Raw genomic sequence first — 23,629 nt, 5'->3', positions numbered from 1 at the left:
AAATACAGCACCAGAACCAAGCTCAGTACATATATACAATACTAGAAGAAAGATCAGTACAAAAAATACAGCACCAGAACAAAGCTCAGTACATAAATACAGCACCAGACCAAAGCTCAGTACATAAATACAGCACCAGAACCAAGCTCAGTACATAAATACAGCACCAAAACCAAGCTCAGTACATAAATACATCACCAGAACAAAGCTCAGAACATATATACACTAGAACCAACCTTAGTACATATATACAGCACCAGAACAAAGCTCAGTACTTCCATACAGCATTAGAAGAAAGATCAGTACATAAATACAACACCAGAACAAATACAGCTCAATTTAGTGCAACCCCTGCCGTAAAGGTTTGTACGGCATAAAACTACAGCTCCCAGCATGGTCCGAACGGTATTAAGGATATGCTGGGAGATGCTGTTTCACACAAAAAAATCATACCACCCATCATACCGCTGCAGATCATACAGTGACTACAGTACTGATTAGAGGCAGAGTAAACATTTATATTAAGTGACATTAACCCTTTCACGACCAAGGACGAAAATGAACGTCATGGTCGGCTGCTAGTTCCCGCACCAGGACGTTCATTTTCGTCAGTATTTAAAACTGTCACTCTGTGTAAACACAGAGTGACAGGCGCGCTCTGACAGCTGTCCTAGACAGCTGTGACATCAGTCTCGCCGGACAGCGGACCATCGCCGCTGCTTTCGGCAATTAACCCCTTAAGTGCGGCGACGGATTGCCGTCGCCGCATTTAAATGGTTTGAAGCACATCGGCAGCCCCCACGAAGTGATCGTGGGGGCTACCGATGCTTGTCGTGGCAATCGGAGGTCAGACAATGACCTCCGGGTTGCCATGTACGGAAGCCTCGGAGGAGCAGCATCCGGCCGGTCCTCCTCGGCTTCCTGTCAGAGTGACAGTTACGTCACAATGACAGTTAGGAGTACATTACACTACGTGTGTAGTGTAATGTACTCTAGCAGCGATCAAAGCTGCAAAACTAAGTGTCCCCTAGTGGGACAAGTGAAAAAAGTAAAAAAAAGTAATAAAAATGTTTTAAAAAAAGTGTAAAAATAAAAGTTATAAGTGATATAAACATGAACTGCTTTTTTTTCCTATAATAAGACTTTTATTATAGAAAAAAAATGAACACGTTAAAAAAGTACACATATTTTGTATCACCGCGTTCGTAACGACCCCAACTATAAAACTGAAATTTTATTTTTCCGCACGATAAACACCCCAAAAAAAATCAATAAAAAACTACGACAGAATCACAATTTTTTGGTCACCACCGCTCCCTAAATAAAGAATAAAAAGTGATCAAAAAGTCGCATGTACCCAAAAATAGTACCAATAAAAACTTCTATCCGTCCCGCAAAAAACAAGCCCTTACACAGCTTTTTTGACTAAAAAATAAAAAAATGATGTCTCAGAATATGGTGACACAGAAATGTTTTTTTTTTTATAAATAAGTCATTTTATTGTGCAAACGCTAAAAAAAGGACCAAATCTATATACATCTGGTATCGCCGTAATCGTACAAACATGCAGAATAAAGTAAAAATGTCACTTATAGCGTACGGTGAGCGCCGTAAAAAGAAAACCTAAAAAACGGTGTCAGAATTCCTGTTTTTTTGCTCAGGATTGCAAAAAAATTGAATAAAAAACGATCAAAAAAAAAATCGCACGTACCCCAAAATGGTACCAATGAAAATGACAGATTGTCCCGCAACAAATAAGCCCTCACACGGCTCCGGTGGTGAAAAAATAAAAAAGTTCTGGCTCTCAGAATATGGCGATGCAAAATGTGCAGAGTGTCCAAAAGTGGATAAGATCGGGCGCCATTTATCAGTGCGACGCTGGCCACACATCTATGAATTATTATTTATTTACCCCATTATTATACCCTCTTATTATGCCCTGATGTACTCCGCACAGATTACACATACCCCCAAATTATAAACTGAAATACCAGCAAAACTCCAAACAAAACTACTGCCAAGCAAAATCTGCGCTCCAAAAGCAAAATGGCGTCCCTCCCTTTTGATCCCTACAGTGTGCCCAAGCGGCAGTTTGCGCCCACACATATATGGCGTCGGCATACCCGAGAGAACCCGCTTAACGTTTTATGAAGTATTTGTCTTCTGTGGCACAAACTGGGCACAACATATTATGCACTAAAATGGCGTATCAGTGGAAAATTGCAATTTTCACTTTGAACCATCCGCTGTGCATTAACCCCTTTGCGCACTATTACTTAATTACCCGTCATGGTGCGGCGGTTGATGTCTGGAGCGGGCTCACGTGCTGAGCCCGCTCCATACGCTGCGGGTGTCGGCTGTGTATTACAGCTGACACCCGGGACTAACGGAGAGGTACAGCGATCGCTCTGTTACAGAAGCCTGTAAGAATAACAATATACTGCAATACATTAGTATTGCAGTATATTGTACCAGTGATCCAATGATCGCTGGATCAAGTCCCCTAAGGGGATTGATTAATAAAATGTGTAGAAGAATTATAGTTATTAGTAGTGAGAATTTTTTTTTTTTTTTAAGTTAAAAAAAACCCACACCTTTTCGCATTTTTCTTCTAAAGTAAAGTAAAAAAAATGAACAAAATTGGTATCGCTACGTCTGTAAAAGTCCGAACTATTACAATATACCATTATTTAATTTGCACAGTGCACACCTTACAAAAATGTAATAATTGAAACCGTCAAAATCGCTGTTTTTTTTTTTGTCACCTTCGCTCTAAAAAAAAAATGTAATACAACTTTTGAATCACTTTTTATGTACCAAAAAATGGTACCAATAAAAACTGCAGCTCCTCGCGCAAGAAATAAGCCCTCACACCGCTCTATTGATGGAAAAATAAAAAAGTTATGGCTCTTGGAAAGCGGGGAGTGAAAATCTAAAACATGAAAGCAAACAATGGATCAGTCCTGAAAGGGTTAATTCATTTCTAATGTGGGGTATTTCCGTACTCGGGAGAAATTGCTTTATAAAAAATGGTTGTTTTTTTCCTCCTTTATCCCTTGTGAAAATGAGAAAATTCAACATTTTAGTGGAAAAAATGTTGATATTAATTTTCGCGCCCTAATTCTAATAAACTCTGCAAAAGACCCGTGGGGTGTAAATGCTCACTATACCCCTAGAAAAATGGGGTCACTTTTGGTGGGTTTCCACTGTTTTGGTCCCTCCAGTGCATTGCAAATGCGACATGGCACCGAAAACCATTCCAGCAAAATCATAAATCCAAATGGCGCTGGTTCCCTTCTGAGCCCTGCTGTGGGTCCAAACAGCAGTTTATTACCACATATGGGGTATTGTCGTAATCGGGAGACATTGCTTTACAAATGTTGGGGTGCATTTTCTTCGTTATTCCTTGTAAATAATAAAAATTTCTATGTTGTTTCAGAAAAAAAAGTACATTTTAATTTTTACACACTAATTCCAATATATTTAGCGAAAAACCTGTGTGCTAACTATACCCCTAGATAAATACCTTAAGGGGTCTAGTTTTCGAAATGGGGTCGTTTATGGGGAGTTTCTATCGTTCTGGCAGCTCAAAGCTTCTCCAACTGTACAGTGGGGCCTAAAACAGTATCAAGCAAAATATGAGTCCTGAAAGCCTCCGGGTGCTCCCTTCCTTTGGGGCCCTGCCGTGTGTCCAAACAACGCATTAGGGCCACAATGTGGGTATTTTTGAAAACAGGAGAAAGAGGGTGATAGATTTTGGGGTGTGTTTCTTCATTTTTATGTTCGCTTTACAAAGAAATCGGTCTTCAAACAAATACTTTTCTGAAAAAAATGAAATAATTTTTTTTTTCACCTGTTATGCATTAAATTTAGCAAAAAACTTTGGGGTCAAAATACTTACTATACCCCTAAATAAATACCTTATGGGGTCTAGTTTTCTAAATGGGGTAGTTTATGGGGAGTTTCTATCGTTCTGGCAGCTCAAAGCCTCTCCAAATGTACAGTGGGGCCTAAAACATTTTCAAGCAAAATGTGGGTATTTTTGAAAACAGGAGAAACAGGGTGATAGATTTTGGGGTGTGTTTCTTCATTCTCATGGTCGCTTTACAAAGAAATTGGTCTTCAAACTGATACTTTTATGAAAAAAAGTGACATTTTTTTTTTTCACCTGCTATGTATTAAATTTAACAAAAAACTGTGGGGTCAAAATACTTACTATACCCCTAGGTAAATACCTTAAGGGGTCTAGTTTTCTAAATGGGGTCATTTGTGGGGGTTTCCATCACTCTGAGACCTATGAGCCTCTGAAAACCTGGCTTGGTGCAGGAAAACAAAATGTACTTCAAAATTTATAAAATTATTATTCAATTTGTAAGTCCTCTAAATTGCTGAAAATTTATTTTATTTTTTCAAAAGTGCTGCCAAGTAAAGAGATGGAAATATATATTTAATTAAAAAAATTGTACGGTATGTGTGTACATATGTGACATATTGCAGTTAAAAATAGGGACATTTTTTTTAATTAATTTCCGCAAATTGTATCAGTCTACTTTTACCACTAAAATAAAGTACAACATGTGACGAAGAAACAATGTCAGAATTACTTGGATATTCAAAACTTTCAGAGTTATTCTCTGATAAAGTCAGACATACCAGATTTGACAAATCTGGCTTTGTCATTAAGGTACAAACATGCCCGGTCATTAAGGGGTTAAGTAACTCATTGGTGACGTCTCAGATTCTAGTTCTTTTCTTCTCCCTCGGGTCCAGACCTCTATGATGGATTTCTCCCGGCCACGACCCATTCCTGCAGTTTTCCGCTCAGATGTCTTCAGCTTCTCGCTTTTAAAAAACTTCTGCACCTATAAACGAAGTTAAAATTCTCAACATCTCTAAATATAATAAAGCACCATACACTGCACCACTAACTAGAATAGCGCCATACACTGTGTCCCTGATTATAATAGTACCATACACTTTGTCTGTAGATAGTACCACACATATAGCTCCCCCTGTATATAGTGTCCCACATATAGCCCACTTATAGACCCCCCTGTAGATAGTGGCCCACATATAGATCCCCTGTATATAGTGGCCCACATATAGATCCCCTGTATATAGTGGCCCAAATATAGACGACCCCACTGTAGATAACGCCATTCAGTTTTAGTAGAGAAAAATAAAAAATGACATACCCTGATCCCGATCCCGTTTCCGCGCTGTCCGGTGGCAATGCAGATCTGCTCTCTTTTGAGCAGATCTTCTGGAGCTGAAGGACGCTAATTGGCAGGGCGACTTGCCCCATCAGTTTTCGCCTTTCAAGCACGGAAGCGGCGCGATTACGTCATCATGCCGCTAATTTAGTTGAAAGGACTCTGATCGGCAGGGCAAGTCATTTTGCCCCGCCAATCAGCGTCATTGTAAGGTGCTGAATGGTCGGGCACAGAATGTGCTCGGCTATCCAGCGCTTATGCATGTATTTGTACCTGCGTGCTATAGATGCAGGGACAATTACTGCAAGAGGGGATGGCTGTTGCTAGCACCGGGGCCCCCTCCGGTGCTAGCGACGCCCCTGGGCTTGAGAGGGCCCGTGTCATCCAGCCCATACATGTTAGAGGCTCAGTGGCGTGGGCCCCATAGTAGCGTCGCTAACGCTGTAGCAGCCATAATGGCTGCTAGCGGCGCCACTGGGAATATGGGGGGGGGGGGGCGTGTCAGCTAGCGGCATGGGCCCCATACGGCTGCTACCGCGGTAGTTACGCCACTGGTTACATGAGTGTTTTGTGTTATACGCAGTTGTTAAATATGGAAATTATTTATGTTTGTTACTTGTGTTCTAAACTAGTAATAAAATGCACAATATAGATTTGTATAGTTTTATATGGGCGTGGTTAGGTTATGGGGAGCACAGGCACATTCTTTGCAGTGGCCCTCTGCAGTCTATGCCCGCCTCCGTTCTGGGCATAAACGCTGGCATCAAAGTGGGCAGATGGACACTTTTTACTGAGTTGACCAAGTAAGTTGGGCCACTGAACTTATACAACATTTTTTTTATTTTTAAATTAACATGTACCTGTAAAATGAAAGCATAACGTAATCAGTTTTATTCACCTTTTTTGCAGCTTCCGTCCCAAATTCTGTTTGGAACTTTTCCCAGCGCCTAATTCAGCTGGCCCTTCATAGATGATTTGAAAAATTCTCCAGGCACTCAGTGTACAGATATTCTAGTGTTTTTACACAGAGTGGAGGCGTACGTACCTTAGCTGCTTGTAGTCAGCAGGATACGTACAAGCACAGCAAAGCTCTGCCAGTTGCTAAATATGTACAGATGGGTCCAGCCCTACTTTTTTGTGATTTTGTTAAGTCTTTATTAACCCCTTAAGGACACAGCCAATTTTGGTCTTGAGGACAGAACAATTTTTTTATATTTCCCTCTTTGCCTCCGGACGCTCATAACTTTTTTATTTTTTGTACGACTTAGGGTATGTTCACACGCTAGCTGTCATTTACGGCTGAAATGACAGCCTGTTTTCAGAAGAAAACAGCTGCCTCGTTTCAGCCGTAAATGCTCCTCCTCGTAATATACGAGGCGTCTGTGACGCTCGTATATCTTGAGCTGCTCTTCTTTGAGTTCAATGCAGAACAGCTCAAATTACGTTGCAAAGAAGTGCCCTGCACTTCTTTGCCGAGGCAGTCAATTTACGCATCGTCGTTTGACAGCTGTCAAACGACAACGCGTAAATTTCAGGTCGTCTGCACAGTACGTCGGCAAACCCATTCAAATGAATGGGCAGATGTTTGCCGACGTATTGCAGCCCTATTTTCAGACGTAAAACGAGGCATCATACGCCTCGTTTACGTCTGAAAATAGGTCGTGTGAACTCAGCCTTAGGTGTATGAGACTGTTTTTTGCGGGACGAGTTGTACTTTATGTAGGTACCATTTTTTGGTACAAATACATTATCGTTTAATTTATATAAATTTTTATTTTGGCGATAATGCAGAAAAAAAGCAGTTCCGCTGCAGATTTATTATTTTGTTTTTTTACACCATACTCCGATCATCATGAATAATGTTATACGTTTGTTGTAAAGGTTGTTACGGTCGTGGCGATACCAAATATGTCCAAAAAAGTTTGTTTATTGTAAAAAAAAAAAAAAAAAAATGTATTTCTGCGTTTTCTTTTAACTATTTTTTTTATCTAAAGTGTAGCTAAACGTTTTACAAGCTTCTGACATGTCATAATGACATGTCAGAAGTTTTGATTGGTGGGGGTCCAAGCACTGAGACCTCCACCAATCGCTAGAATGAAGCAGCTGAAGTGCTCGTGTGAGCGCTCAGCCGCTTCCTGTCTGCCGTAATTTTGATTTTTCTATTCATACTTTATAATGGGAGCACAGCCCGCACATGCGGATGACTAACCACGGCCGACATAAGATATACTTTCTTTTACTGGATGGCTGTAACGTATAAGTTTTTTTTTTTCAACGACGGATGAATGATTGATGGAATGTATTGGAGGGATCCATCTGAGGTAGTATAAGTTTTGTTTCTTTAAAATGTTTAACATTTTGCTCTATACATTTTGGGTTATGTCAGATTTAGAGAGAAAATAAAGTAACTAACATAACCCGGCAGCGGCGAGGAAGGTGGTCTACGAAGAAAACAATGTGCTGTGTCTATCTACAGTGAAGGAAATAAGTATTTGATCCCTTGCTGATTTTGTAAGTTTGCCCACTGTCAAAGACATGAACAGTCTAGAATTTTTAGGCTAGGTTAATTTTACCAGTGAGAGATAGATTATATATAAAAAAAAAAAAAAAGAAAATCACATAGTCAAAATTATATATATTTATTTGCATTGTGCACAGAGAAATAAGTATTTGATCCCCTACCAACCATTAAGAGTTCAGCCTCCTCCAGACCAGTTACACGCTCCAAATCAACTTGGTGCCTGCATTAAAGACAGCTGTCTTACATGGTCACCTGTATAAAAGACTCCTGTCCACAGACTCAATTAATCAGTCTGACTCTAACCTCTACAACATGGGCAAGACCAAAGAGCTTTCTAAGGATGTCAGGGACAAGATCATAGACCTGCACAAGGCTGGAATGGGCTACAAAACCATAAGTAAGACGCTGGGTGAGAAGGAGACAACTGTTGGTGCAATAGTAAGAAAATGGAAGACATACAAAATGACTGTCAATCGACATCGATCTGGGGCTCCATGCAAAATCTCACCTCGTGGGGTATCCTTGATCCTGAGGAAGGTTAGAGCTCAGCCGAAAACTACACGGGGGGAACTTTTTAATGATCCCAAGGCAGCTGGGACCACAGTCACCAAGAAAACCATTGGAAACACATTACGCTGTAATGGATTAAAATCCTGCAGTGCCCGCAAGGTCCCCCTGCTCAAGAAGGCACATGTACAGGCCCGTCTGACTAAAATTGAGCTCTTTGGCATTAACTCAACTCGCCATGTTTGGAGGAAGAGAAATGCTGCCTATGACCCAAAGAACACCATCCCCACTGTCAAGCATGGAGGTGGAAACATTATGTTTTGGGGGTGTTTCTCTGCCAAGGGCACAGGACTACTTCACCGCATCAATGGGAGAATGGATGGAGCCATGTACCGTCAAATCCTGAGTGACAACCTCCTTCCCTCCACCAGGACATTAAAAATGGCTCATGGCTGGGTCTTCCAGCACGACAATGACCCGAAACATACAGCCAAGGCAACAAAGGAGTGGCTCAAAAAGAAGCACATTAAGGTCATGGAGTGGCCTAGCCAGTCTCCAGACCTAAATCCCATAGAAAACTTATGGAGGGAGCTGAAGATCCGAGTTGCCAAGCGACAGCCTCGAAATCTTAATTATTTACAGATGATCTGCTGTGCTTGCCAACAAGGGTTTTGCCACCAAGTATTAAGTCTTGTTTGCCAAAGGGATCAAATACTTATTTCTCTGTGCACAATGCAAATAAATATATATAATTTTGACAATGTGATTTTATGTTTTTTTTTTAAATATAATCTATCTCTCACTGGTAAAATTAACCCAGCCTAAAAATTCTAGACTGTTCATGTCTTTGACAGTGGGCAAACTTACAAAATCAGCAAGGGATCAAATACTTATTTCCTTCACTGTATGTATGTATATATATATATATATATATATATATATATATATACACATATATATATACACACACACACACACACGGCAAAGTGGAGCATATTAGGCCATTTGCCAAACCTCCGGGAGCAGTGCCTGAAATCTAGTACTGTCCGGGACGAATTTGATTTATGGGCATTTGCTCGTTCATCTGCTGATCGCTGCCCTGTTTACACAGGACAATTATCAGGAACGAGTCTGCCCGATAATCGTCCTGTGTAAAACCCCTTTTAAATAGTGGCCCAAAGTCATTTAACCCTACGAAAACCCTTATTCAAATCAGTAAAAAGTTTCCATCGGTCTACTCGGACGCCAGTTTTTATGCAGAGAACCAGTTTGGGCCAGCCTGGATTCAACTGAGTTTGATGCATGACATCTCTATCTGTTTGTTAGCAGTGTGAATTTAGTGGTCCAAAGTCATTTAACCCTCACAATCACACTCTTGGCTACCCACTTTGATGCCCATTTTTGCCCCAAGCTTATGGTAATTTACATTAGGTTTTTATATGTTGTACTACTTCTACAAAAGAAATTGTGTCGCTGTAGTCAGCCATAACTTGTTTTTGAGCAGCTGGAGCAGTGTGAGCGAATTTTTGGGGTGCATACGACATTAAGACTTAAACTTTTTTTGGGGAGATAACAAAAAACAGCACTCTTTTGCCTTCATCCGGCTTTGTTGTACAAAAAAATAATATTTTAAAATATATCACAAAAAACATTATTCAACTTTACTTTTCTATTTTAGTCCCCCTAGTCCAGGGCACAGCAACCTTCAGCACACCAGCAGATGCGAAACTACAACTCCCAACATGCCCTGACAGCCAAAGGCTTTATTATTACAACCAAAGGCCATCAGGGCATGCTGGGAAATGTAGTGTCACAGCAGCTAAAGGTTGCTGACAACTGGCCTAGTCAACTTGAACAAGCAATCAAATAATATTGCAGTGATAGCAGTTTTTACCAGCCCTATGCCTCTGGCAGGGCTTAACAGGAACAGAATGATGGCAGACATACAAGCCTTCATTAGGCCCCCCCATGTGCCACAATAGCCATTGGCATATACCGGTAGGAGAAAGGGGTTTAGGCTATGGAGTGTAAGCCAGAACCAGGACTGGATCCTTAACACATGTAAAATATAATTAAAAGATTTCGACAAAAGGTGTGTGCCCATACCCTTAGGCCTCATGCACATGACCGCAGTGGTGTGCACGGGGCATGACTTGCGGCTCGGGCAGCCGCGGAGTGTCACCCGCAAATCACAGGCCGTGCACATTGCTATGTGCATTATTTTCAAACGACCCTGGACTGCAAGTTGAAGCCATAATAAGCCATGTCCTATCTTTTTACGGTCCAGGCTCCCGGGTAATGCACGGACCGTGGTAACCACAGTCATGTGCATGGGCCCATTGAAGTGAATGGGCCTGCAAGTCACCCGCAGATTTTTGGCCACAAAAATACGTTCATGTACACAGAGCCTTACTCTGCATCTGCTCCTGATATGGGCTTCAAAATGCTGACCAAATCTGCGACGTGTGAACGAGGCCTAGTAGCAGTGTAGTTTGTGTTAACCTTTCTACCCTAAGGCCTCATGGACACGAGAATACCAGATTCACACACCCGAAAACCGCACCTGAATCTGGTCCGTGTGTTGCGTTATGCATCAGTGTGCTTTGCAAGTGGCATGAGCGATTCACGCACTCGCAAAGCACATCTTTTATTTTCAATCAAATCGATGAGCAAATCATGCACCGCAGCCAGATGTGCATCCGTGTGCAGTTTTCACGCACCCATAGACTTCCATGGGCGTGTAGGTGCGTGACACCGCACCAATATAGGACATGCAGTGAGTTTCACGCAACGGACTCTCAATGGGTGTGCTGCACGTGATTTCCATGCGCAGCACACAGATGTTATTCACAGGTCTCATTAATACACATCATAATAAAAATCTAAAAATGAGGTAGGGGGCAATGGATGATCTCCTGGGCACACAGAATTATTTGCATTTTTTTTTCTCCACAGGTTTGATTTCAATATAGGACAGGATGGGATCAAAGTGTGATATTAAAAGAGGAATTGAATGAGAAAGTTGATACCATAGTGCGGCATAGTTGATCGTATTGTTTTATGCCTATAAGGCTTCATTCACATCTGCGCTAGGGCTCTGTTCCGACGTTGCGTCTGAGCGAAGCCCTGACAGACACAAACGGAAACCATAGGTTTCAGTTTCCATCACCATTGATTTTAATGGTGACGGATCCGATGCCAATGGTTTCAGTTTGTCTCAGTTGGGCAAAGGTTCCGTGGTTTTGATAGAATCAATACTGTAGTGGACTGCGCTATTGATTCTGTTAAAACGACAGGACCCTTGCACAACAGAGAGAAACGAAAACCATTGACACCGGATCAGTCACCATTGAAATCAATGGTGATGGCAACGGAAACCTATGGTTTCCGTTTGTGTCCGTCAGGGCTCCGTTCCAACGGAACGGAGCTCTAGCGCAGATGTGAACGAAGCCGAAGTCTGCCATTTATTTCAATTGTATACCTTTTTTCTAGTTTTACTACCTTACATACATTTACACAATGTATCATACAAGTTTCCCCCTGTAAACCGGCAGGCAAAAAGTCTTAATTGCAGGGAGCAATAAACTTGTCGTGACTTTGCAAAGCTGCTGTGTCTTAGCAGACTCTGGGTGCGGTCTAGTCACAAGCAGAGATTCACAGAGACCCCGTGATCCATCATGTGACTGCTGGTCTGGTAGAGGCAGAAACATTGCCACTTCTGTACTATACAGTGTTTAATGAAGGCATACTAAGATATGCCAAAAATTGTAAAAAAAAAAAAAAACAAACCTCAAAAAACTGTACTTGAGCAGCAATAACAAACAGCCCATGACCAAGAGTGCCGCACTAATATAATTTGTCAACAGGAGCAAGTGATGCCAGCAAGCTGTACTTCAGGATGTGAATTTATATTTAGCCCACCATCTTCAGTTTATAAAGAGCATTGCTGGTCTCCCAAAAATTGTCAGCAAGCTGGACTCGGGCTATGTTCACATCACAAGTGTGGCAGGAAATTTTTTGCCTACGTTTGACATACTCCAGAGAATGCTCCAGGCATACGTTAAATGTAGGCTGTGACGGATGCCTAAGGCTGGGTTCACAAGACCTATTTTCAGACGTAATGGAGGAGTTTTACGCCTCAAATTAAGTCTGAAAAACCGGCTCCAATACGTCGGCAAACATCTGCCCATTACTTTCAATGGGCTTTACGATGTACTGTGCCGACGACCGGTCATTTTACGCGTCGGTGTCAAAAAAGGGCGCATAAAATTACAGCCTCGTCAAAAGAAATGCAGGACACTTCTTGGGACGTAATTGGAGCAGTTTTTCAATGACTCCAATGAAGAACAGCTCTAAATTACGTCCGTAAAAGACGCCCCGCAAAACGCGAGTACATGCAATTACGTCTGAAATTCAGGAGCTGTTTTCTCCTGAAAACAGCTCCGTAATTTCAGACGTAATTGCAGTTATCGTGTGCACATACCCTATGGCTGGGTTCACACGACCACATTAACGTCCGTAATGGACGGACGTATTTCGGCCAGAAGTCCCGGACCGAACACAGTGCAGGGAGCCGGGCTCCTAGCATCATAGTTATGTACGATGCTAGGAGTCCCTGCCTCTCCGTGGAACTACAGTCCCGTACTGAAAACATGATTACAGTACGGGACAGTTGTCCTGCAGAGAGGCAGGGACTCCTAGCGTCGTACATAAGTATGATGCTAGGAGCCCGGCTCCCTGCACTGAGTTCGGTCCGGGACTTCCGGCCGAAATACGTCCGTCCATTACGGACGTTAATGTGGTCGTGTGAACCCAGCCTAATAGTTAAATCCATCACCCATAGACTATAATGGTGTCCGTTCAAGATATGTCAAACTCATGACCCTTTTCATGATGTATCCATTGAAGAGATGCCATTATAGACTATGGATGAAGGATGCCACTGTTGGGCATCAATCACCTTATAAGCTATAATGGCATACGTTTAACAGATGAGTCCTGAAAAGCTCATAAGTCATAACGTATCAGTTTTAACAGATGCCTGTGATGGATGCCATACAGTGGCTTCAGTCACTCGTAGGCCACCAATGTTAAAAAAACAAAAAACAAAAAGTATACATTTAACATACTTTTTTTTTTTTATTACAGGACTTCGCAGGATGCAATAGCATAGTCTATCACACACTGTTCCATGCCTTTTTTTGTGGTATACTGATGTATACTAGTCAGATTGTGATAAAAAGGGTGCTCTTTCAGCCTCCGTCTTACAATTGAGCTCCATGGACACGTTTAGAGTGTATTAGACTTGCATGCTAAATGTAAAATAAAAAAGATTTAATTGTATATTAACAGCCAACACCTCCAACGGTAACTACATGGGTGTAAGTGGGCAGTATGCAGGCAAATGTAGGAGGACCGGAGTAGAAGTGTGCAGCACCAAGGATAAAGGATTTTACATTCCCCTCTCCCCCACTTATTTTCAAATATTCACAAGACAATTTGCAAAAACTCAGACATATCTGCGGTTTCATATTCTATTTTATTTCATGTATGCTGCAGGCTTCTCTACTGTACAGAGGCAAGAGGGAAATAATTGAGAACTCAGAATCAACAAGTTATATCTTAAAATGGTTTAATCATAAACTTGATGCAAGTTTACAGATTACTGTACATTGCCAAATAAGTCTGCAATGAAAAGAAAGAAAAAATAAAACAAAATCCAAGAGCATGCCATGTCAGCAACCTTCTAAACCCTATAAAAACTCAATACCACTTAGAATATTTTCAGGTTTTTGTCTTGCCTAAAGGTTCATCGAAATAGATGTTAAATGGGAGGGCCTTATAAAAACATATGTACAGTCAAAAATATAGAATGGAGCACTTGGGGAGAGGACGATTTTTAGCCAAATCCTGCAAGGTACCACAGAAATAGTATCTGCAATATTACAAACCAAAAGGGAGGTTAGCAAAACATACAATGGAGCAAAATATTGCATATATGTTATGGGAGATTCAGACAGATCTAGAACAAAAGCTTTGTGCCAACTTGCTCTGCATACCAAGTGTTAGCGGTAAACAAACACACAAAGATACAACAGCAGTAAGCCTAATGGGGTCAATCTGTAATGAAAAGGGAACACCCCACGCACAGGAACAGCAGAATCCAAGTAGCCAGAACTACAGGTTAAAATGAATCTAACGTCTGTAGAAACAAAATACAGATTTGAGTAAATGTTTATGGCTCTATTCTACCTTTCACAGTTTGAGATTTGAAATGTCAGAGACTACTATAGAAAAAGGTGTTTTCCCTGCAACCAAGTATTTTATTGAACAATTTGAGGCCAATGAAATCCCATTTACTTCTGCAAAATGCACAGATTCACCCCATTAAACACAAAAAGGCAACAAAATCAAGCAAACCTCACCTTTAATCCTTACTATACAACAAAAGTAATGTCTACTTACAAACTAATGAAATTTGGCGAGGAGAAAACAATAAATGTGGGCTGATCTCAAGTCTTCAGTTCAGTTCACAATGTTTATAAAGCTCATTATGCTCGAAGGGGTAAGTCATCCTAAACACAATGGGTCACGCTTACCCTCATTACTCAAAACTGGAGAGTCACTTGCCTATTCAAATTCTTGATTATGTGCCAATCCGCTTTCATTAATAGTTAGAATTGCAACAACCCGTTAAGAATAAAAAGTCATAAGAAAAACAAAAGGTTAATACTCTTATCAAACATGGTTATGCTTCTCTGGGTCAGAATCCGATATAGCGCAATAGTCACAAGGGAATAAAGAAAGTACCAGAAGAATGGAGGGGAAAAACAGAACTCCAAAATAAAACGGTACTGAAACAGTGACCAATGGATTAAACAGGCCGATGCCTAAGTTACAGGGGCAGTTTGGGTGCATTTATGGAAATGAACATTGTAGGAACTTAATAGTCTATTGGGGACCTGTGATCACACTACAATTGGGAACTTATTTCTTAGCACATAGAATATTCAAGTTAGAAAGAGGCAGGCGGTTGAACCCCTGCGATTACAGTAGTTACCGTGCCATCACAATCTGACAGTGTAGCTTAAGGTTTAGACTGGGTTGTTGCCCCTTTCAGAGACTGGAAAAGGATGACAGACGACCAGTGTAACTATATTGCATCATATGGACTTGTAGCAAATGTACCTTCAGTACAGACATTTATATGTCTTTAAAACAGAATAAGCAAACAATTGTAAAAATCCTTATTATTTTCCTTAAAATTTTTGAAAGATTCATCATTGCAGTGAAATAGTTTTTCCCCAGCCAAAAGGAGGGGGTAAAAAAAAAATAAAAAAAAATAAAAAAAAAAATCTAAATTCCCAAGCTGATATTTTCGAAGCCATTCAGAGATTTCTATTTCATGGCCTTTTAAATGAATCTACCCACAACACATTTGGCAATGCTACAATTTTCACCGATATTTGACTGTAGCCAGCGGGCTAGAGTCACCTGCTCAACAATTTCTTAAACCGGCATTCTTATGTTTCAAAAGGTATCAAACATTTGTTTGGCTTTAAATGAAGCTATACAAAGCAATTTATTTTGCAGAACACATTCTGCAAACAAAAAAGGAGAAAAAATAAATTGAACAAAAACACATGAATAAAGTGAAAGCAATTTACAACAGTCTAATAAAAGTGGAATGATGTAACTAAGCTATATCTTCTGATTTAAATAGGACATTAAAATATTCGGAGTGGCCTCTTTAGTAGAGGCAGCTGCTCTCATTGCCAGAGAAGAAGACATGGTCTAATATATAGGTCAGGTCTGACAGTTCCTTTATCTAATAAACTAACATATGCTGTACAGAGGACCAAAAAAAAAAAAAAAAGGGCAAAATTGGATCTGTTTTGGAAAGAAATAGAAAAACAAAACGGTTTAAATCTTGGTCCAAGTTCGGTTCAAGTTACCCATCTTCTTTTGGAGGAGTGTACCAGCCTACAGAGTAAGAGAAACCAAATACATAAATAAAATGTTACTGCAGAGCATTGTACTGTCAAAGATGCTTTATAGACTACAGAACCCATTGTGTATAGCATAGGTGCACATATAAGAAAATGGTTTAGGGCCAAATGACACATGAACGGTGCTTGATTTGAGAAAAAAAAAAAAAAAAAAAAGCGCTTCCATTTTGCTTTCCACTCATCTGTTCCTCTGATGGAAAGGTTGACTGGATCAGATGAACGGAGGCCAGCGCTGATGTGATCAGGCACTAACATTGTTTTTGTAAAAGTAGTACATCTTAAAAAAATTATCTATCTAATCTGCATGAACACTATAAAAACGAAAACAAAAAAAAAAAGGAAACACTTGTTTTTAAAACCCACCCCACAAAATAACTTTTTTCTGTCGTCCAGTACATGGTATATATGGTACCCTTAGCGATCGCCAATACACCTTTTCACAGCTGTCACTAAGGGGCCTTATCCTGATGCATATACATTTTCAGGGCGCATTGGAATAAGCAGAGCACAGGCGCTCTGTTGTCGGATGACAGCCGTACACATGCTTTAGCTGCTCCGATAGCAGTTTACTCAGATTGCAGCCATTAAACCTCTTCGATACCGATGTCAATAGCTACCACGCCATCCAAGTGGTTTACATAGGGAGGGGGCTCTATATGCCAGAGGCATGGCCTAATATACTAGTACTGCTCAATGAATTAGAATATCAAAAAGTTAATTTCAGTATTTCGATTCAAAAAGAGACACTCATCCATTTTATAGATTCATTACACACAGAGTGATCTATTTCCAGCATTTTTCTCTTTTAATGTTGATGATTATCCCTAACCATTAATAAAACCCCAAAACTTAGTCTCACAAAATTTGAATATTATATAAGCCCAATTTCAAAAATGATTTTTAATACCGAAATGTTGGCCTAATGAAAAGTATGTCCAGTATATGCCCTCAATATTTGGACGGGGCTCCTTTTGCATGAATTACTGCATCAATGCCACGTGGCATGGAGGCAATCAGCCTGTGGCACTGCTGAGGTGTTATGGAAGCCCAGATTGCTGTGATAGCGGCCTTCAGCTCGTCTGCATTGTTGGTTCTGGTGACTCATCTTCCTCTTGACAATACCCCGTAGATTATCTATGGGGTTTCGGTCACGTGAGTTTGCTGGCCAATCAAGCACAGTGATACTGCAGTTATTAAACCAGGTATTGGCACTTTTGGCAGTGTGGGCAGGTGCAAAGTCCTGCCGGAAAATTAAATCAGCATCTCTATAAAGCTGGTCAGCAGAGAGAAGCATGAAGCGCTGTAAAATTTCCTGGTAGACGGCTGCGTTGAGTCTGTACTTGATATAACAGTTTTCCAAAATTTTCCATTAACCTCCAAAAAAACAAAAAAACAAAAAAACAAAAAAAAAAGACAAAAAAAAGAGCAATACTTACCTACCCCTGTCACCGGCAATCCAGCGCATAGGCTACGGCGACAATACCGGTGGCTGTTTACATGCATGTAGCATCTAACCATTGCAGCCAAAGGGCTCAGCAGGGCGCTCTGGCGATGATTCGCATTTCTGGCATAATGTCAGAAATACAACATATAGCCGTCAAGCCCGCTGATTGGCTTCAGTGGTCGCATGCTACGTTTTGCATTGCTTTTTTGGCTTATTTCATCTGCAGCCCCTACGTAAATTTTTACTCCCCGGATAACCACTTAAAGCTTTTACACAAAACATACATTTATTATAGTCAGTGACCAGATTGGATCCCATTCTGTGAGAGGAGGAAAAAAAAATTCTATGTTATACTTTGACAAGACGAGATCCGATCCAGTCATTGGCCCCAAATACATAGCTGTGTGCCGCCTATATAGTAAAAGAAAAAAAATACCATTCTTCTCGTGGATCTGTACTAGTGACTTGTAGGATTGCTGTGCTCGAGCAAGATTATACTGATTCTGAATGAGGAAAAAAAAAAAGAACAAAGTCAGTAATATAGATATCGCATTCCACTGTATACACGGAGGCAGCTAAAACAAAGCCTCACCTTATTGGCTCCAAATTGCACACGAGCTTTCCCTTTAACTAGGGTAGCATTGATTTGCATGATAACAGATTCTATTGAATAGGCACTGCTCCAGCCCTAAAAGCAAAACAAAAAAGTTACAAATTTATGAAACGTCAGCTTTTAAATCCCTACAGTAGGGACATTACAGTCTTCACTTTGCACAAAGCAAATTTTGAGCTAATCTATTGGAAACTGCTAAAAAGGATAGGTCCTCTTGTTAAAGGGAATGTGTCGCTAGAATTTTTTTTTTTATATTTTTTTAAGTTAAACAATTATTAGAGTGATTACACATGGTTTTCATTTTTTCACAAGTCAGGAACGATTATAAATTAGATTCTAATTTATAACATTTCCATGTGCTGGGCACTAGAGGGAGCACTTCCCAAAATTGCAGCATGGTCAATGTGGTAAAGCAACCTCATTGCTTTATGCTGCAAATTTGGGGTAGACACTCTAGTGTCCTCACACAATCCCCCCTCCCTTATTCTGGCTAGTGCCAGGAGAAGGAGGGGTTTGAATCGTCAAACCTCCTACACGGTGTGCCGCCATTTTCTAAGCGAATGCACAGTGTAGGAGGATTAGATACAGTGCTCAGCAGACCGTATAAGACTAATGTAAAACACACATCACATACACGAACATAACTTACCTGCTCCTGCCGCCTCCGCTCCTATTCCTTGCGCCTTCGCTTTCTCGAACATATGGCCGGAAGCCACAGCCGGAAGTAGTCATCTTACTGTCCGGCCGCGTCTTCCGATCCACATGAAAATGGCGCCAGATTTTGCTCTGCCAAAGACCTTCCTTTTGGCCTGTGTGAGCGCGGCGCATGCGCCGTTCCCAAACAGATGGCGTACGCTGCAGTGAATGGAACGGCTCCCGTTCGCATTCTCTATGGGGTTGTATGTGCCATATTCCATCTCTGTATGTGTGTCGTTAATCGACAGATGAAAAAAAAATAATGGCAGCCCCATAGAGAAGCAAAAGAAAAAATTAAAAAGTAAAACACAACAAATAAAATTTATTTTAATATCATACTAAAAGCAATTGGATTAAAGAAAAAAAAATTTTATGACGCCTTCCCTTTAAATACAGGATCTGAATATTAATGAAGAGGAAACAGTCCTTTAAATGTTATTTAAGCAGATTTATAATCCAGTTTATCAAAGCCGTGAGCAATAAAATTAAACAAAGACAACTTCTCTACCTGTTTAGTGAGAAGCTCCATGCACAGAGCACCTCCACCCAGAACGTACCTAAAAAGAAAAGGGGTGAAACAGAACATAAGCATTCTACTATAGAACCAAGTGAAACCAGTACGTGTCTGTGCCCTACTAGTATGCGGAGGGGACCTGTTTTGTATACAGGAACAAGCCAGTGATGCTACTGAAGCTAGCCATTGATGTTCGATAGCGAGGGATCTTTCCACAAACATGCATGTCCAAATTGCAGCTTTATTTATTGCAGATGAAATTTGGATGTGAAGGAAGCGGGTTTAAGCAATAAGCATCTAGTTTGTCCTGTTTGGGGAAACAAGTACTTAAGAAAATCAAACAATAGTGTTTAGCTATTAAAGCAGATCTGTCATTAGACTAGGTTATCCTATAGAAGGGGTGGTAAGTATGGGGACTGGTCCCCTCTTCTATTAGCCCAAACACCAATAAAACGAAAAAAAAATAAAAAATTAATGGTTTGCGCCGTTTGGCTAATAGGAGCGTTCAAAGAATACAGTGGCTGCCTAGTTATTAATCTGCTGTATTCATGAGGGAAGCGGGATGCAGATACACAGTAGCCAGCTGCAAATCACAGAGAGCAACAGTGTAATATAGTGTGGGCTCACCTGAATCTAGTGTTATTTTTCTCCCAGGTACCTCCTGGGAAAAATAGGCAGTATTTTGTAGCAACGGTGACGCCCTCATTGCTCAAATGCTTGTATGCATATATTGAATAAAGTGATTCTCTGCAAAGGATGCACCCATGTGAAAAAGGAAAAACGTTAGATTCAGGCGAGCCTATACTATATTACCATGTTGCTAGTTCGATTGGTAAATTTCTGATGACGGACTCCCTTCAAAATATGTGTAGAGATTTAGAGTGTTCTGTATTATGAACTAATTTATGGAAACAATATTTCACAATACAAGATTGGTCTGTTTTATCATACAACAGTTAATCCTTCTAAAGTTAATACTCACCCCCCAGAGAGTACAGGGGATACAACTCGGACAAATGGTGGATCAAAAGGAAAATTATCCTGAAGCAGAAAGAAAAATATAAAATTAAATAAAAATAAGATTATACAGTAAAGTGAAACAAACAAGCCACTACAAGACCTATAGTTCTGAAAAAGCAACACAAAAAGCACAGCACTCAAATGGCAAGTTTTAACGTAAATCATCCCTGGTTCATATACATAGTTCTCAGATTGTTTAGAGGTTATGTTTAATAAACTACATAGTAGTGGTGTGCCCAGTTAGTAAATCAGCCATACAGCGGAATGCACATAGCATAAAGCGTGAGATATTCCAACATGTTGGGAACTACTTGTGCAATAGTAATGGATTCTGGTATGGAGAAAAAAAAAAAAAAACTCCCAAAAAAAAACAAAAACAGCCCCTTATGCATGGCCATCTTTGGAGAGGACCTAACCCTTCTGTGATAATATTGAAGAGTGCCACATGACATTAGAAAGATTTGCAATATAACCTATGAAGCAATATGAACCTTGCAGATTGCCATTTTTACAAGTAAGCAATGAGTTCTCATTTACCACAATGAAGGATGTAGAGAAAGGCATAAATATGCAAGGATGCTTTCTTACACTAGTAAAATGTCCAATAATTCCCCTCTATTGCATCAAGGATATGGATTATTCTTTTAAGTGTACCTCCGGTTATATATAAATAACTTTGCATAAATCGATAGTACACGCAAATTAAACTTTGTATTATATCTTATTACAGAAAAATGCCTCTCCACTTAGGGCTCCTTTCGTCTCCCTCCTGGTCTTTATCTGCCTCACTGAATAAGTATTCTGAGTGAACAGAGAGGACATGGTTTATAAGCTCTACTGAGAGATAAGGTTACAGATGGCCATAGAAGTCTATGGAGATGGGAGTGGCAGCAGCTGCAGTGCGAGAAAGACACAGACGTGCCGATGATGATGATTTTACAGTCTCCCCCAGTGCTGGATATACCAGCTACAATGCTCCTGTCTGTAGAATGACCTCTATTCTCCTTCTAGTAAATGTTATTTCTAACCCCAGTGCTGGATTGTCAGCTACACTGTTCATACTGCTGTGTTATGTCCTCAATTCAGCTTCTATTAAGTGTTTTACAGACTCACCCCAGTGCTGGATTCTGTTACAATGCTCCTTTATGCTGTATAATGAACCTTGTCTGTATGCGATGTACAGGAGACTGTTAGCAAGTCACCTGCCATCTCCATAGACTTCTATGGGCAGTTGATCTCTCATTGGAGCTTAGAATTTGCCTCCTCTCTGCTCTAGGGATTCTATGAGTGAATTCTGGGTGTGATGGGGGGTGAGGAAAGACTGTTAAGTAGAGAAAGCCATTTTTCTCTAATAAGAGGTTACATTTTTTCCTTGTACAGTTCATTTATGGAAAGCTGTTTTATAATTGGAGGTACGCTTTAACTTTCACTGGCCTGCATGTAATAAGTCACGGGCTAAAATAATAACTTGCCTATCATTTTAAAGCCCAGAATCTTTACTTTCAAAATTATACCAGGACCAAACCTCTAGGTGCAACATAATGTTCATTAACTTCCTGGTTCAGTGTATCTGTAGCACAGAAGCTGCAAGTGATAGCAGATAGAACACAGCTGGTAACAGTCATCTCTCGCTTTGCACTGCCTTCCAGTGACCCCAGGGATGTGATACATTGACTTTTAATCAGAGAATAGGACAGTCACATGTGTGGGGGGATATATATATTTTTCTCTACTACAGGGTAAGGTTAGCAGTTGCGCATCTAATCATCTCCTGCCACTCAAATTTTACTATCATCTGGATCGATAAAAATCAGTTCCATTCATCTGAATGGGGCTTACAGAAATCCATGCACCTGCTGCAGAAACAGAACGGTACTAATTTTCAGGCCTAGAAATTTCTGCAACAAGTCTGCTGCGTGTGAATACACCCTTACTGTACAGTGAAAACAACAATCATTGTTTTAGAGGTAGTTTTTAATGCCACGGTTTTACCCCATTAAAGTCTATAGGATGACCAGCACCAAAAGCACCACCATGTGTTGGCTAAACAGGAAAGGAAAAAAAAAACCTGCAGCATGCCGTGCATGTTTTTTTAACTACATTGTGTGAATGATTTGAGAAGATCTTTCACTGCAGGAACATTAGGCCAATGCCCCAATTAAAAATGAATACAAAAGGATCGAGAAGGCTACGTGTGAATACAAGCCCAAGTAGTAGCTCATTGGGTCTCCCCACTGACCAGGTAGTCTATTGGAAACTTGCTCTACACTTACATCTATCAGTCTACATTATGGTAGCGATCTGCCATAGCACCAATACCAGTGTTCATTTATATAGGTTCCATTTCTTAATGATTTTTAAGTAGAAGAAAAAATAAATAAAGCGATAGGTAAACAAATATTTTTATCTTCAGATAATGAAAGCTTAAAAATAAGCCTAGCACACGCAATTCTGGAGTCAGAACAATACACCCACCTGACAACTATTCATGCGTTACCTTAAAGGAAAAATTCAGTAAAATGCATTCTATGCCTTCCTTCTCTTTTAAGACCAGAAGGTCACTATGTAAGGGACTGTCTGGATCAACCCTAGAAGAAAACACACAAAGTTTCCTGACAAACGGTTTATTTGCATTTAAGAAAAAAATCATTATATGACTAAACTATCACCAATATTTTTACGCCAACATAAGGGTGTACCAACAGTTCTCTATGTGTATAAAATTTGTGTTAAAATAAATTTGAATGGCCCTAACCCTTTACATATTCTTTGAGAGTTAGCTCAGTGAAGTCACCTGCAAGCGCTCCATTCTACTTCTTCCCAGGAAATTACTACTTTTTAAATCTAGTTATTCTTTAGAGTTGACTGTTCGCATGGATAATGTGCCTTAAAAATTTGCTCAAAACATTACATATCCCAAATCATGCTAGCAGAAATGAGTTCTTTAACAGAACCAGGAAAATGATCTTACTTAAGCAGCTTAACGTGCCACTCGTACAGACTGTCATTTACAAGTTCCACTGAATAAATTCCTATAAAAAAAAATAAATAGAAAAGTTGGTTATAAAAGAATGGCTTCGTCAACAACAAGT

The 23,629-nt window shown here is 40.3% G+C and overlaps 2 protein-coding genes across 3 annotated transcripts in view; one reads left to right on the top strand and one right to left on the bottom strand.

Moving 5' to 3' along the window:
• Positions 1-13,877, top strand: part of NRG4 (neuregulin 4) — a 67,066-nt gene extending 53,189 nt beyond the window's left edge. The window contains exon 6 of the mRNA XM_075857635.1: positions 13,390-13,877. The gene's annotated coding sequence lies outside the window, so the exon portion shown is untranslated. The remainder of the gene's footprint in view (positions 1-13,389) is intronic.
• Positions 13,762-23,629, bottom strand: part of UBE2Q2 (ubiquitin conjugating enzyme E2 Q2) — a 35,900-nt gene continuing 26,032 nt past the window's right edge. For both annotated transcript variants that reach the window (XM_075857633.1, XM_075857634.1), the window contains 7 exons: positions 23,509-23,569; positions 23,035-23,125; positions 20,500-20,558; positions 19,512-19,560; positions 18,287-18,382; positions 18,131-18,197; positions 13,762-16,224 (listed from right to left, as the gene is read on the bottom strand). In XM_075857633.1, the coding sequence (XP_075713748.1) occupies positions 16,193-16,224; positions 18,131-18,197; positions 18,287-18,382; positions 19,512-19,560; positions 20,500-20,558; positions 23,035-23,125; positions 23,509-23,569 (455 nt within the window). In that variant the 3' untranslated portion in view covers positions 13,762-16,192. The remainder of the gene's footprint in view (positions 16,225-18,130; positions 18,198-18,286; positions 18,383-19,511; positions 19,561-20,499; positions 20,559-23,034; positions 23,126-23,508; positions 23,570-23,629) is intronic.

Source organism: Rhinoderma darwinii, chromosome 3 (genome assembly GCF_050947455.1).
Source record: "Rhinoderma darwinii isolate aRhiDar2 chromosome 3, aRhiDar2.hap1, whole genome shotgun sequence".
Taxonomy (NCBI): Eukaryota; Metazoa; Chordata; class Amphibia; order Anura; family Rhinodermatidae; genus Rhinoderma; species Rhinoderma darwinii.
The sequence above is the reverse complement of the archived record's forward strand: the minus strand, read 5'-3'. Positions and strand labels throughout refer to the sequence as shown.